The sequence below is a fragment of the Mustela putorius genome, unplaced genomic scaffold, assembly GCF_011764305.1.
Source record: "Mustela putorius furo isolate JIRA1106 unplaced genomic scaffold, ASM1176430v1.1 tig00000242_pilon_pilon_pilon, whole genome shotgun sequence".
NCBI lineage: Eukaryota > Metazoa > Chordata > Mammalia > Carnivora > Mustelidae > Mustela > Mustela putorius.
In genome coordinates this window covers 16784418-16800163 of record NW_025421325.1, presented here as the reverse complement: position 1 = coordinate 16800163, position 15746 = coordinate 16784418, and the positions used below count along the sequence as shown (strand labels likewise).

Below are 15746 nucleotides of genomic sequence, written 5' to 3'. Positions count from 1 at the left end.
CCTCACCTTGTGGCAGGGCCTGATGTGATCACTAGGTCTGAGTGCATTGCCTTCTCAAGGGCCCAGAAATAGAGACTCTACCTTCTCTCTCCTGCTGGTGCTTGTGTTGTCCAGGGCTCTCTTCCCATGATAGAAGGTGACCTGCCAACTGCTAGGCATCCCTTGAGAGTGGTTGGCCCACTTCTCCATCCCTACCAACTTGTCCCCAGGTAGACTTAGAATTCTTTGAAGGGAAAAATGCAGGGTTGATCAGTTCAAGGTCATAGTTGGGGATACATACAGGCAGCAGATCCATAGGACTTTGAGGGCAAGACAGAGCAAGTCATCAGAAGGATGGATACATATTCCAAAAGTTCATTTGGTTAAGAGTTTAATCCATTTACATTTAAAGTAATTTTTGATAGGTAAGGACTTCCTCTTTTGTTATTTGTTCTCTGATTGTTTTCTAGTTCCATTGTTCTTTCGTCCTTTCTTGCTGTCTTCCCTTGTGAGTTGTTGATTTTGTTTTTTTTGTAGTCTATGCTTTGATTCTTTTCTCTATCTCTTTTGTGTATCTACTAGAGGTTTTTTCTCTCTGGTTACCATGGAACTTACAGAAAACATGTTATGATTGTAAGAGTCTATTTTAAGATGTTAATATCTTTTTTTTTTTTTTAAGATTTTATTTATGTATTTGTCAGAGATAGAGGGAGAGAGAGCGAGTGAGCACAGGCAGACAGAGAGGCAGGCAGAGGCAGAGGGAGAAGCAGGCTCCCTGCCGAGCAAGGAGCCCGATATGGGACTCCTCCCAGCGCCCTGGGATCATGACCTGAGCCGAAGGCAGCTGCTTAACCAACTGAGCCACCCAGGCATCCCAAGATGTTCATATCTTAACTTTAATTGTAAACATATTCCAAGATCAGAGAAAAGTCCAGAAACTGGCACATTTGCTCTCTCTAGAGAGTTTGTATAAGGATCCGTTTGGGGAGAAACTGATCACTGTGGCCCATTTGAGTGCTCAGGTGGGAAGCAACTACCTGGGAACAGCTGCTTGCATTAAAAATGAGTTAGAGATGCAGTCTGTAGCAGGTGGATCCTGGCTCTTAGCACTGGGGGTGAGTGGTGGCAGAACCACTGCATACTGACCACCTGTTGCTCTTTTTCTTCCCTGCAGGTTTATGTGTGGTATGGGGGGCAAGAGTGCACAGGACTGGTGGAGCAGCATAGTTGGGCAGAGGATAAGGTGACGGTCTGGCTTTCGGATCAGAAGCTACAAATCTGCTGTAAGGCGGAGGAGGTGTGGCTGGCCGAGGCCCAGGGCTCTGTGCCCCAGGCACCTCCTCTGGAGCCAGGAACCCCAGTACCAGCCTATAGGCCTGTCTCCAGAAACATTGATGTCCCAAAGAGGTTTGTGTGGGAGCACCTGGGCTCTGGGCTCTGAAAGTTTTGTGGGTGGTGGGGTTTGGGGTTGTGGGCTTGCTTGTGATGGAGAAGGAATGTGAAAGTTTTGGGTGTCTAGTTGTCAAGATATGGGACAAATGGGATACAGAGAGGGGGGCATCCTTGAAAAAACAACAACTCCAGAACAGCATTTTTCCTTCTGTAACTCGAGTATGGGTGGTACATCTTCAGTTGTGGCTAAGGGCTATTATGGCCCCTTTTCATCCTTAAATTAAAATTAGTAGTTTTTCATGATGAAAGACAAGAAAAAATGGTTTCGGTCAGGAGTCTGCAGACTTGTTCTGAGTGGGCCAGGCAGAAAATCATGTTGCTTAATGAGCTAAATAGTCTTGGTCCCACCTGCTCAGCTCTGCTGTGGCCGTGTCAGTGTGGCCATAGATGATACGTAAACATGAGGCATGGTCATGCCCCAATAAAGCGTCACTTATGGACACTCAGAGTGTCATTTTATGTAATTTCCATGTGTCACATATCAAGAGAATTCTTTTGATTTTTTGAAGCTATATAAAAATTGTGCCATTCTTTGCTTGCGAGCCACGTAAAAACAGGCAGTGGAGCATTTGGCCCACAGCCCACTGATTGCTGACCCCTGGCTTAGATACTCAAAACCATTGATGGGTGAAGAATGTATTGCTTTAGAATTGTATGATACAGTTTTCCCTGAGACTATATGTATAGCTTCTAATTTCTGTATTAGGAACTCAAGTGCACATTTGATCTTCTAAGACCAAGAAGGAAAATCTGCCAGTGGAGATTGCCTTCTCTAGAGGTTGTGCAAGCAGTTAGGTCCGGTTCCACCCCTCCTTCTGTGTTTGTGGCTACCACTGATACCATACATCTGGGTCCTCAGACCAGACCAGAGCAGTAGTTGTGGATTGTGAATTCAGTTGACAAAGAAATTGTTTTGCTCTTCTTCTTTGGAAATAAATATTCAGAGATCGCACAAAAAGGGGACACTAATTTGTTTAATCTATTACTAGTCCTGGTTTAACTGCTTCAGACCCAGTCACATATTTCTGTGGATCTGAACAGTGAAGAAGGAATTCATACAAACCTTTGAAATAGTTGAGCCACCTAGAAATTTATTTCAGAGTAACTTTTCATACTTCAGCAGTAATCTATAGACAACTCTTGAGTTTACTTCCACATAATGTAACTTTATATGGGTTTTTAAGAAATTGTACGTAGAATTTTACAGAACTCCACTGGCAAAAGCATTGAGATTTGCACCAGGAGATTTATTTTAGTGTTTCCGGTGTCCTTGCTCATTGGCTTGTGTACTAGGTTCAGAAGCTGTCAGAAATGTCATCATTTTTCTCAGGGGAGGGGAAAGGAACTGGTTAGTATAATTGCTCCCTCTTTAATTTAAATAGAAGATGGGGAAAGGAAGGTAGTTTTGGTGCTTTTGAATTCCAGCAGGCATCTTTTATGCCCGTGGTTGATTTTATGATGTCCGCTCTTTTTTCTCCCAAATAAAGTTCCCGACTTTAAGTCCCATTGAGAGGTCTGACATGAATTTAGGGGAGAATGCAGACGCCTCCCAGTGTCCACAGTGGCCTGGGACCGACTTGCTTGCACCGGGGTTGACTGACAGTAGATATGCAATTCTGCATGGGTATTTTTCATGAAGAATGAGGAGAGACTTTCATGCTTTATTTAGCATGCACACTGACTGATTGGAGTGGGGGCATGGAGGGGACAGTCCAGAAGTGTGAACCCATCACGCACCCTGCTGTGTCAGGAAGTAACCTTTGGCACTCACCCACTTGAATCCAGGAAGTCAGACGCGGTGGAAATGGATGAGATGATGGCGGCCATGGTGCTGACGTCCCTGTCCTGCAGCCCCGTCGTGCAGAGCCCTCCTGGGGCTGAGGCCAACTTCTCAGGTGAGGAAGGGGGCCCCCTGGCGGCTACTGGGTGTGGCGCAAACCCACCCCTCGCTGCCTCTGCTTGGACCAGCCCATTGCCTGGCAGTAGGATTGCCAGGGTGTCTCCTCACTGGCTCCTCAGACTGGCTGAGTGATATTGAGTTAGCTGCTTCCATTCTTTTTCTTCAGCTTCCTCAGCTGGGGAGGAGTTTCCTGGTGCATTGTGAAGATGATTGAGCCCGAGGCTGAGCCACACTGGCCGCTCGAGTAAGTTCTTCTATGGGAGTAAGTGAGCGAGGCACTTTGGTGGGGGCCTGAACAAGGCCAGTCGAGGAATATTTAGTTCACGAAGGGGAAGCTTACCAAATGGTCCCCTAGTGGCCTCAGAAGATTCACGCCCCTGTTCCAAGTGCCTACTTCAGCCTTGTAAATCAGTGCGGGCCTATAGGCCAAGGACCCGGAATGCACGAGCTGAAGTCGAACTAATCGAATTGCTTAATGCAAAGCAATAGTACGACTTCACAGCAAAAAATTTTTCAATTAAAAGAAAACCTTCTGCCTTGATGCCTAAAATACACTATCGGTAACACGGGAGGAAGAAGGGTTGCTGAATGCTAGTCGTTTGACAAGACCGGTAGTGAACCTGAAGTTCTTTTCGAAATTCATTATAAGGCTGGCCTAACTTACTCCCAGGGAATAACTTTGTCTCCATTGGGGACATCTAACTGAATTGCGAGCTGCTTAGAAGCTTAGGGGAACATACGTGTTTGCTCGGAGCACATGCCAGGAGGAAAGTGGGCTTTGCAGGTGTTCCTCATAAGGAAATGCCCTGGATGAAGGTAAATTTAAAGGAGCAACGAGGCTGGCTTATTCTTCATCTGGAGCCTGTGGTCAGTGCTGAGGCTGCCGGAGTGAGTCGTGGCCGTCAGCCAGCACGAGTGGCGCAAATCAGCTTTGCACACCTGCTCTGTTAGTGCTTGGTTGCTGCACAAGCAGAATGGGGAGGAAAGGAGTCAATTTTACATGTTCAGGACATGTACAAGCTTAGGAGATCCAGGAGGTTTGTCAACTGCAGGAAGGTCAGAAAGTGTCATAAAGGGAAAGAAAATCAGTGACTCCAGGTCTCATCAGGGTGTGTGGTGCACCAACATATGCACCCCTGACTGATGATACACCTGATCCTCATTTCTTAGGTCCCTGTTCGACCAGCATTTTTAATTGTCTGTTAAAGATTTTTCCCCATGACAGTATATTTTGGATCCTGTGGTCGAAGTTAGTGGAGAAAAGTAAGGCTTTCTTGGCAGCTAATGATACTGCTGTCTTCTGCAAGGTGAGGTCTGTACCTTGCTGGGGTCACGGGTACTGTTTGCACAGAAACCACCTGTTTTCTCTGTTGTCTGTATTATTTTCTCTGTTGTCTGTATTAGAGCTGGCTGTGTGTGTGTGTGTGTGTGTGTGTGTGAAGAACCAAGGAAATGACAACTCTCTCTTAGAAACTCACTGTAAACCCTCATCACTGTGTATTTGCGGCAGAGCACTTTGTTTTTATGGGATAGAATATTCTGTTAACCTTGCCCTAGAAGATCTTACTGATCTATAGAAGAGTCATTTCTGTTTGTCTTACAACTTATAGATCAATTTATGATATTAAATGTTTTGTTTTTTATTTTTCTTCCTTTGTAAGTCAGTTGGCCAGTTTTCAGCATTTGAGCCATTTGAACGATTCCTCTGGGGAAGGCAGCTGTATTGTGTGGCTGGCGGCTGTTGGACCTACCCTTTCTCGCTAGAGCTCTGATCTCACCTAACGTAGTGTTCCACTCCCTGACCCTTCTTTCCTTCGTAGGTTTCCTGAGTAGATATGTGTGGGCCCTGGACCCATTGGCCTGTTGGTGGCTCCTGAGTTCTTCCCCAGAGGGCTACCCTGTTTTTTTTCTTTGCCTTATGATTTACTTATTTTACAGAGCGAGAAAGAGAGTGAGCTTGGGGGTGGGGAGGGGCTAAGGAAGAGGGAGACAGAGAATCTCAGGCAGACTCCCTGTTGAGCCTGAAGCCCGATGTGGGGCTTGATCCCTGAAACCTGAGATCATGACCTAAGCTGAAACCGAGAGTCAGACACTTAATGGATTGCCACCCAGGCGCCCTGAAGGTCTACTCTGTGCTAAGCCCTTACGTGTATGTGTTGAAACCGGGGTTAAGAAGTCCTAGCTTTGCGATTTAACAGCAATACTTAGGGAAGGAAGAGTTCCTCCTCCCATTCTGTTTGGGTGGGATTCTTCTTACATGGAGGAGAGCCTGTATTGGAAACACATAATGCTGAGAGTCTATTTCAGATGTCTGGATGAGCCTACAAGCCTTTGAGAATCTGGAGCAGGATGAGCGAAGAGCAGTAGGATTTTTGACCTGGCCCCAGGAGGTGTGGTAGTTGATCTCAGAGCCCAAGGTTGGGCAGCTCCGTAGGACACCTGCCTGTGTTGGCAGCTGGGGCTTTGGGGGACGTGGCCTGTGTACCTACACATGTCACAGCCTTTCCAGCCTTTCCCCTGCTTCTCTTGTGATTTCCAGGCCATGTAGAGGCTGAGAATTTCGCCTGTGTCCCTAGGCAGACTCAGTGCTGGGAGCAGGTCGGCAGATGCAGGGGTTGTGTGGGCTGGAAGGGCCTCCCTGTGAGTTGGTGATCATTCTGAGTTACTCTCAGAGTTGGTTTTCCCTTCTCCAGCTGTGGGATTTACCGGTGAGCAGGGGAGTCCCAGGGCTGTGGCCACCTTTGGTAAATGTCGAACTTCTGTGGCTCTAAGAGCTGGCAGGATTGTCTTCCACATGCAGGTTTTGATGTCCTTGCCTGGATTTTCATAATCAAAAGGTGCTTTTCCAGAAAGCCTGGCCAAGGAGCCCTCAAGTCGGCCTTTCCATCTGACTCTGCTGCTGGGAAAGGGTCCCCAGGGAGACGAGGGACACTTGTCTGTGCAAGTTGTCACCTACCCTTCTAGGCCCTAGTGCAGGAGGGCATTTCCCTCCCCACACCCCAGCTCCTGCTCCTCCCCTGCTTGTTTTTCTTTCTTTCTTTTTTTTTTTTTTACACATACAAAGTGAGACATTTTAATTAGATCTTTCTATTAATAATCTGTAAAACAAAGTTGCTGTGTGTCTGTTGGTTAATGATTACCAGTGTGGCTTGGGTAGGAAATGGACACTAGCAACAGAACAGGGCAACTTCATGGAAGCTCAGAAAAGAGAGGTTTTGGGGGATCCCCTCTGTCCCCCATGGAGTGGCAGAGCCAGAGCCTGGAATTGGATTCAGGAACCCAGACTCCAGACTCGAATTTCATGGTCTCCGACACGGGCTGTTGGTTGGAATCTGGCATAGACAGAACTGGGCCAGAGGCCCGGCCCGGGCATCACGAGTGACCGCCGTCTGTCTTCTCTCTGGTCAGCTGCGCGAGCTGCCGGTGACCCGTGGAAGGAGAGTGGCGATGTGTCTGACAGCGGCAGCAGCACCACCAGTGGGCACTGGAGCGCTGGCAGTGGCATTTCTACTCCCTCGCCTCCCCACCCCCAGGCCAGCCCCAAGTATTTGGGGGATGCCTTTGGTTCTCCCCAGACTGATAATGGGTTTGAGACTGACCCGGATGCTTTCCTGTTGGATGAACCCGCTCCACGCAAAAGAAAGGTATGTGGTGGGGCGTGGGGCAGACCGCAGCTGGGGGCTGGCTGTGGAGGGGCGGGGCCCCACAGGTCCTCCGGTCTCAGGCGCAGGCCCCTTTTCATTTCCCTTTGCTCCTGTGTTCCCTTGTGATGCCCGCAGGGCCACACTCCTCCTATTTCACACCTACCCCTTCTCACCCCAGCTGTGATCCCTGCCTTGTACGTGGCCCTCCTACAGGACTTGTGTGCCGGGCCACTAGTGGGGGTCTTACTGCCACTACCCACCCCCCAACCCCCCAGACTCAGTGCTGCTGCTGACCCCAGGACCATCTACTGCCTCCTGGCTGTCTGCCTCTGCCTGTCCGGTCTCTGGTACCAGAGAATCCCTTCCCTAAAGCCTTTTGCTGGGTTCTGTTTGAGGGCGGCCGACATCCCCACAGGCTGAGGATGAGGGGCCTCTCCCGACGCTCCCATCTCCCTTTCTCCTAGAACTCCGTGAAGGTGATGTACAAGTGCCTATGGCCAAACTGTGGCAAAGTTCTGCGCTCGATCGTGGGCATCAAACGACATGTCAAGGCCCTCCACCTGGGGTAGGTGTTGGCCTGCTTGCTTGGGGACGCACTCAGGGATTCCTCTGCCTTTCCAGTTCCCCATGACCCACAGCCAATAATAGTTCCAAGACCATTGCTGAGAACAGCACCTGGTGCCTGTACCTCGCCCTTCTGTCTGGCAGAATAGCCTGATGGAAAGAGATCTTGGCCGGGAAGGAAAGGCCCTCCTCTCACAGTGAATGGTGATGCTCTTCTGGGGAGGGAGCTCTGTCCATCTCGTGGACGTGTCTTCCTGCCTCACCTTAGGAAGCAGGCAGTTTTAGGTCTGGGTAGAGATTGGGTAATTTGGTGAGACTTCACTGTGGGCTCCACAACTGCTTCCCGCCAGGGAGCCAGGGTTCCCTTAGCTCTGACTTTCAGAAGCCTGGCCTGCTCATAGCAGTGGAAGCAGACCCATAGCCCTTCCTTTGAGGACAGAGTGTGACCACATGCAGGGGCCAGGGGCCCAGAGAGGCCCCTGGCAGAGCCAGATGACTGACTGTTGCAGGACGAGAGGTGTCTACGTGTTCTGCAAGAGGGGGAGCCTTATGTGTCAGGAAGAACAGGACACACTCCTCTGGGATGCCCCATCAGCAGTGGGGCTCCTTCCCTGACTTGGTTGGGTCTGCCTGAGCAGGCATTCCTCCCTCTTGGGCTGCTGTGTCTGAAGTGACCATCCCCATGTCTCCCTCCCTCACAGAGACACCGTGGACTCAGACCAGTTCAAGCGGGAGGAAGATTTCTACTACACAGAGGTGCAGATGAAGGAGGAAGCTGCTGCTGCTGGTGCCACCACAGCCGAGCCAGCTCCCACCCCTGGCATGACCAGCCCACCCCTCGCACTCCTTCCACCACCTCCTGTAAAAACCCAGTCCTCAGGCCCAGAACACCCAGGCCTGGAGTCTTACCTGCCCTCTGGTGCTCTCAGCAAGTCAGCTCCTGGCTCCTTCTGGCACATTCAGGCTGACCATGCGTACCAGGTGTGGGGCTGGGGCACACGGGGAGCTCGGCCTCGTGGCTGGGAAGCTGTTCTGTGTCTGACTTGTCACTGGCCAGTCTGATCACAGAACACTGACCACCAGGGTCGAAGGCAGAGGCCTTTGTCTAAATGGCCAATCTCTAGCTACTACAAAGAAGCAAAGGAAAATGACTTCACACTCAGTAAATGTGGGAATTCCAGAGCTCTCCATTGGTGGCTCTCGTGACTATGACCCGAAATCTGGCTGAATGCCTGAGTAGCCAGGTCGATGGACTTGAATTGGGGAGTTGTTATATCACTAGTTATACAAGGGGATGGAGTCATGTAGTTGGACTTCCTGTAGTAAATCCCTAGCTCCTAAAATGGCATGATGTTAACAAACGGTCTGGATTCCATTTTTTTTTTTTTTTGAATACCTGCTGTGTGTCAAGCATTGGGCTTAGTTTTTCAAAAAGAATAACATTGTCCCAGACCTTATGAAGTGCATGGTTTAGCTGGAGAGAGAAATGATAAGTCTAATTAATTATAATAAATAGAGTACCTTATGAGAGGCAGGAGAGATTCCTGGGTTCAGGAAGAACCAAGCTGTTGTGCCTATGTGGGTGGGCACGTTGTCACAGAGAGGTGACACGTATGGTGACCTTTACAACACATAGCTGGTACTAGGTGAATGCACAGCTTGCTTTGTGCCACTAAAAAAATTCTTTTCTGCCTACAGCTTGGTTTTATCAGACTCTAGGCTGACTTACAAGTTAGTAGTTAAAAAGCCATGCTTTCAATCAGAAAGCCTTTACACGATGGGCCAGCTCTCCTCATTAGAACGAGTGGCTGCTGGGCTAGTTCACATGTGGCCAAGGTCAGGGGGCCCTTTGCACAGCTGGCTGACCGTCGAGCTGGGACCTTGAGAGGGTGGCTGGGGCTTTTACGAGCAGACCTAAACCTGGGCGCCTGGCAGCGTGTTGCTCCTTCCAGTGGCTGCCCAGGGACACCATAAGCTTAGTGTGGCACTACCACATGGAGTCAGGAGGCGTGCGGACTTCTTCTGGGCGCCTGCCTGTACCATGTTCTTGAGAGGTGAGCAGGCGGAGACGCTAGTTCACGCTGATGATTCAGTCCGAGGCTGGACAAAGACCCACTCTGAGAGAACAAGTCCAACAAAACACTTGGAGCCTGGGACTAAGGAGAATAGCTCGCAGACTTGGGCTTGTTGCGCGCGCGCTCTCCCTGTTTCTTGGGCAGAGGGTTCAAGGTGCATCCTGGTATTGTCCGCTTGGAGGCCCATGCTCTGCTGTGGCCCGGGAGGTTACAGGGAGTGCAGGTGGACTCGAGCTCTGCCCAGGTGGCCCAAGCCTGACCCGTTCTTGTCTCCAATAGGCCCTGCCGTCCTTCCAGATCCCTGTGTCGCCACACATCTACACCAGTATTAGCTGGGCTGCCGCTCCCTCCACGGCCTCCTCCCTCTCTCCGGTGAGTATGCTTGTCTCTGAGCCCATGGGCACCCCCTGGGGACCCCAGAGCAAGCCTGAGGCCATTCCCTCCACCATGAGCCTCCAGCACCCAAACTTCTTGAAGGCCTTCATGCACTCTCCCCTTGCTTTGCACTCCCCAGTGGCTCACAGCCCCTCTTAGGAGGCGCAAGGCGGGTGTGTGCAGAGAACCCAGATTAAGCAGTCTGGGGTCAGTGCCCTGCTGAGCCTTGGGAATCTGTGGGTGCGTGTTAAGGTTTTAGTGGGCAGAGGAGAAGGAGGTAGAGAATGTGGAGAAGCTGGAGAGGATGAGGGTAGGCAAGACAGAAGATGGGAGCTCGTTGGGGCCCTGCATGCGGTGGGCCATGGCCTTAGGTTGCTGAATTAAAATCAACCCGAAGTCCTTCTGAGCCACCCCTGGTGGGTCGTAGTCTACAGTGTCTCCTCGGAGACACTGTGGAACCTGAGTGCCTGAAGGTCCAGAGGCATTCTGGGCCCTCCTTTGTTCTCCACATGTGACTCCATGGAAGTCAGCTCAGGAGCAGCCCACCGGGTGGCCAGGTCAGGGGACTTGCCTGTCCAAGGTGCCTGCTGTGTGGAAAGCGTGGCTTGAAGGCCCACCCCTCACTCTGCCTGCACTCCTCCCTGCCAGGCCCCTGTCCACCTCCACCTAGAGTATCTTACCAGAGAAGGCATTCAAGAAGGGCTCGGCAGGTGTGACGGATGGCCCAGTGGCATGGTTCTCTCCCCTTTCAGTCCTGCCCTCCTGTCCCGGCCTGTGCTGACGGCCTCTCTCTTCTGCGCCCAGGTCCGGAGCCGGTCGCTAAGCTTCAGCGAGCCCCAGCAGCCACCACCGGCAGTGAAATCTCACCTGATTGTTACTTCTCCACCCCGGGCCCCGAGCAGTGCCAGGTGAGTGAGCCCGTTGGCTCCCGAGGCCACCCTCCTGGCATCCGTCCCCACCCTGCCTGCTGCAAGCCCACCGCCTGAGTCTCTGAGGTTCGGGGTTTATTCCCTGCAGTGGGGGAGGTGGCCCAGGGACGCACTTGGGTGGGGAGAGGCTTTTGCTCCTCCAGCTGTGCCCCAGGTCTTAACCAGGAGGGCGTGTCTATACCCTCCTGACTCTTTTGTGACAGGAAAGCCCGCGGGGAGGCTAAGAAGTGCCGGAAAGTGTATGGCATCGAGCACCGGGACCAGTGGTGCACCGCCTGCCGCTGGAAGAAGGCCTGCCAGCGCTTCCTGGACTGAACCTGTCCCACCGGCCTGTCCTCTTCGTGCCCTGCCCCAAATGGCAGCCAGATGACAAAAGACAGCTGCGTCACAAGCCCTCGGCGGAAACCTAAAAGATGAAGAGTGGACATTGGGAGTTTGGGCTCTGTTGGCTAAGGTTCAGTTGTTAAAACATTTCCCACCCCCCTCACCCTTTTTGGGAACATTTTCGTTTTTAAAAGAAGAAAGGAAAATAACCCCCACGCCAAAATAGGAGAGAGCCAAAACTGACCAAGGGTATTCTGCAGTGAACCAGAGACCAAAGAATTAATTACCCTTTCTTTCCACGTCTCTCTCTAGGGGATTAGTTTGCATGTCTCAAAAGACAGAACAGCTCATTCCATTTCCTGCTGAGTTGGTGAAGTCTCTGCTTTCTCAACTCTTCCTGAAGGGACTGTGAGCAAGATGGATTTACTTGTCTTAAAAAAAAGTTCTGGCTGATGAGTCCAAGAGCAGGACCTGTCATGGGTAGGGTGGGGAGAATGGGGGTGGGGGGGAATCTGTGCACTTTTTAAGGTGCAGCTGGCCCCTCTTCTCCCCCCAAATCTGGGAGAAGGGAGAGCCTGTTCTCACCGAGTGGCTTCCATGGAAGTAAAAGGAAAACCCTTTCTTGATGACAACGATTTGAACCTGGGGTCCCTCAGCTGTTGGGTTGTTTCCCAACAGATACTGTATGGCTTCTTCTCAAAGCCCAGACTAGTAGGTTTTTAAAGACTGTCCCCAGATAGCTGAGCCAAAAGGCTATATGAATTCACTTTTCGAAAATGTGGCAGTTAAACACTAACTACCTTGACCATTTCCCCCTCTTTCCTTGAGGAAGAGCTGGAGGGTTGCAGGATCTGTGAATGCCCTCTGCTGTTACCTGAGTAAATGAACTCCCTCTTGACGTTCCTGCCTCCAGTTATGGACATGACACCTCTGAAACACTTTGTGTTCTTTGCCCCGTGCATTCAGAGCCTTTTATCTGATTAAAGTTCCCTTCCGCTGGGGGAGGAGTCCCCCTTTGGCATGCCCTGCACAGGTTCCTCTGTCTGGTTTTCCCAGGGATTGTCCTGTTTCCTCCCAAGGCTGCGGTTAGGGGTGGTGTGGGGGGAGAGGGAAGAGACAAGAAGAGCTAGAAAGGTAGGCGGCGGCTTATCCCAGAGATGGAGAGGGAGTTGGCAGGTTCCAGATCATTCTTCCAGGAGAATCCAGTTTCCCTCGTGAAGTGACAAATAGGAAGGACATCTCTCCCATCAGTGACCGCAGCTTCTGGATTTTTATCTATGTCCTTCTAATCCCTGTGATGATGGGAAGGTAGGTTTGATCCCGAGTAACCACCTCCGGTTATCTGCTGAGCACCAATTCTTGCCTGCACTGGGGAGAGGGAAGGAGCCCTGAGGAACTCTGGTGAGATGGGGTCAGATTAGCAGCTTCTGGGCTTTAGCACTTGCGGTTTCTGGAGCCCTGAGGGACTGAGAGGAGCCTGCATTGGGGTTTGCAAATTAGCAAAGCTATTGTGGTTGATGTGAAGGGAGATGTAGGTGAGGAGTTCAGTGCCCTCCCACCTGTGCTTAATTGAGATCAGACATGCTTAGCCCTCAGGGGAGGGTACGTTTTGTTTGGGAGTTCCACTTTCTTTGAAGATTTGTTTGGGAGTTCCTCAGGCCTGCAAGAGCAGGCCACCTGGTGCCACCTGCCCCGGGGCATCAGCGCTGCTCCTGCATCCCAGAGGTGAGGGGCTCAGGAATCCCACCAAGGCCCCTGTCCCGTGGCTCGGCAGCAGCGTCCATCCCCTGGGTGTCATGAGGCTGTCCTCTTCTCCCAGGTGCAACTCCCTGGCTTTCGAGGCTCCTTGGGCCACTTCGTGTGGGAATTGTGCGGGCACTTGACAATCTGTGACACCCTGAGTGTTAGCAAACACACCAACCTTTAGAGGCAGGATGGTGTGATGAGTGAGAGTGGCCCGGCTTTGGTGATGGAGGGAAAGACATCTATGGGATGTCTTTGGTGGTGATGGGGTATGTTTTTATAATTTAGTTTAAAAAAAAAAAAAAAGGTATGTGGAATCTATCCCTAAAGCCCGAGACCAGGCCAGCAAGAGGCGGCCCAGGGTTCTCCTTCCTGTCCCTTCCACCTCCCTGAGAATTAAAAGCTGACAGCAGGTTGTTGCTTGTCCTGACCCCTCGCTTCCATTCCCTCCCCTCGGTGTCCATCTTCAGATCTTACCAGTGAGGGGAGGGAGCGTTTGACACTCGAGGACTCTGCCGGAGCAGTCTCCCCGCCCCCCCCTCCCGTCCTTCATCACAGCTCTTGCTGAGTCTTTAGAAAAGCTGTTTTCCTTTTCCCCCTCAGTTTGGATCGTGGAGCTATAACTGGATGTAAAGATTTCCTCTAAGTAAGGTAGGCTTCTCCTGACGTGGGTACCCGAGGCAGCAAAGGAAGAGAGAAAGAAAAAAAATGGATGAAACAGTTTAAAAACTGAGGGTTTTTTGTTTGTTTGTTTGATATTTGTGTTTTAACGTTTTCTTTTGGTGTAGCCTTTCCTGTCCCTGTCATCTCCTCTCTCCTTTTCGGTGGTGGTGGCCGCCTCCAGCCTCTGTCCTCCCACTCCTCCATCTTGTGGCTGTGGTGTTGGTCCTTGGCATGGGGTCTGTCCTTGGGGTTGCCCCAGCTGTTTCTTCCCAGAGGTTGGGGGTGGCTTGTGAGCCGATCAGCGACTATGCCTGTTTTCTTCATCTCTGTGTTTCTCCCTACTTCCCAGCCCACCTGGGGGCCGCAGACTCTGACAGGAGGGAAGGTTCCACAGATGTGCAGTTGGAACTGACAGGACTGATTTCCAAAGAAGTGATTTGGGGAAACCATTTATTCCAGGGATGTTACCCCTCTTCCGAGTATTTCTTGGAATTACTTTTGGAGTCTGTGGTGCCTGCTTTGGACAGCCTTAATGATACGGAAGCTGCACTGTACTCATTCAGTGCTGAGTCCCGTGGACGATGTCTGTGGTCCAGTGAAGATCACAGGGGCAAAGCTCATGGCCTGACTGGTGAGGAAAATAGCTTGGATTTAATTACGTGGCTTTTAAGCTGGCTGTGAAAGCAGTTTTGTAATTTCAGAGTGCGTTCTTGTGCTATATCCACATTGTGGTAGTAGGCCTGTAGTGTGACGCCTTGGAGGACATTATTAATTTCGATTTGGAAAACTTTCATTTGTTTGAAGAAATCTGTCCTGTTACCTTCGGGTCCTCCCAGGTTCTGACCTTACCAGGGGCCAAAAGAGAAAAAAAAAAAGAAGAGGGAGATAAATCCCATCTGTGAATTTGTCTTATTGGCGCCTTTTCCCCCAGCTGTCTTCCAAGTATTATTTTTACTGTTAAAAAAATTTTTTAAAAAAATGTGAAATGTAATGTTTTTACAGCAACAATATGAAATATATTTTATAAGGAATAAAATGGTACATTGTCTGATTTAATGTGTGCCTGTCCCTCTGCCCCCTCCCTCTATAAAGGATAAGAATTCTGTTGGTGGTAAACAAATGATGGCATTTGGACCAAGCGTACACATTCATTAGCTCACAATAACAGGGACCATTACCGGGGAGGGGACCAGGCCAAGTGCTTGTGTGAATAACCAAGTGCTTACCTGAATAGCCCAATGAAAGAGGTGCTTCCATTATTTCCATTTTACAGATGAGAAGAGGAAGGCACAGAGGCTAAAGAACTTACCCAAGGTCATAGACTGGGAAATAAAGGCACAAAGATTGGAAGCTCAGGCAGTAGTCCTTTTTCTGTACTGCTTGTACTACAGGACAGTGGAGAATATGTTCTTGGCTGTGTTGTGTTCCTGAGCTTGTTGATGACTTTGGAAAAAGTCATATTCTGCTTATGGGATGGGTTCTAACCACAGGGAGCAACACGGGGCACTCCCTAAGTTCATCGATCCCGTGTCCAGTGATGGCCCAAAGGGCTAAATAAAGCTGGTCTGGGTGGGAAGCAGAAAGTAACATCCCATTCTTGCTGTACGGGGACGGCTGTATGTAGCTTCCAGGACCCAAGCGTTTCTGGGAGTGGGACCTAGGGACCCTTAACAGGGCCTGACGGTGAGAGTGATGTGCCCCCGGACCCTAGCGCTGGATTATGTCACTCAAGCCCCAGCAGCTGGTAAACCTGGTATGGGGGTGCTCTTCTGGCCTTTTCCCCCTTACCTTGTGGTAGAGCAGAGGGCTTCTTTCTGCCCCCTTTTCCTTGCCCTACCACTGCCCAGAAAAGTCCCAGTAGAATCCATTACTGAGCTGCAGTTTGCCCAAGCCCCTGTACATCGGTTGTGACTTCCTGCTGCACATGCTGCATTGGCACCTCCCAGGCTCACCTTGATGGCTGCATGCACTCACTCTAAACTTGCCAGCTTCCAGTTGGGTTTGACCAACAGGTGAGACCAGACTGGAGTTTGAAGGGCCAGGGGAGAGAGAAGTTGGGGTATTGCATCTCCAGGCCATTCCTGCAGCACACAGTGTC

At 50.6% G+C, this 15746-nt stretch overlaps 1 protein-coding gene across 4 annotated transcripts in view; it reads left to right on the top strand.

Moving 5' to 3' along the window:
- Nucleotides 1-14699, top strand: part of ZNF395 (zinc finger protein 395) — a 44451-nt gene extending 29752 nt beyond the window's left edge. For 3 of the 4 annotated variants that reach the window (XM_004775140.3, XM_004775138.3, XM_004775136.3), the window contains exons 3-10: nt 1154-1386; nt 3217-3326; nt 6740-6975; nt 7440-7540; nt 8241-8520; nt 9894-9986; nt 10794-10897; nt 11122-14699. In XM_004775140.3, coding sequence (XP_004775197.1) covers nt 1154-1386; nt 3217-3326; nt 6740-6975; nt 7440-7540; nt 8241-8520; nt 9894-9986; nt 10794-10897; nt 11122-11233 — 1269 coding nt within the window. In that variant the 3' untranslated portion in view covers nt 11234-14699. The remainder of the gene's footprint in view (nt 1-1153; nt 1387-3216; nt 3327-6739; nt 6976-7439; nt 7541-8240; nt 8521-9893; nt 9987-10793; nt 10898-11121) is intronic. The other variant, XM_045078374.1, reaches the window with a different exon arrangement.
- Nucleotides 14700-15746: the final 1047 nt, after the last annotated feature.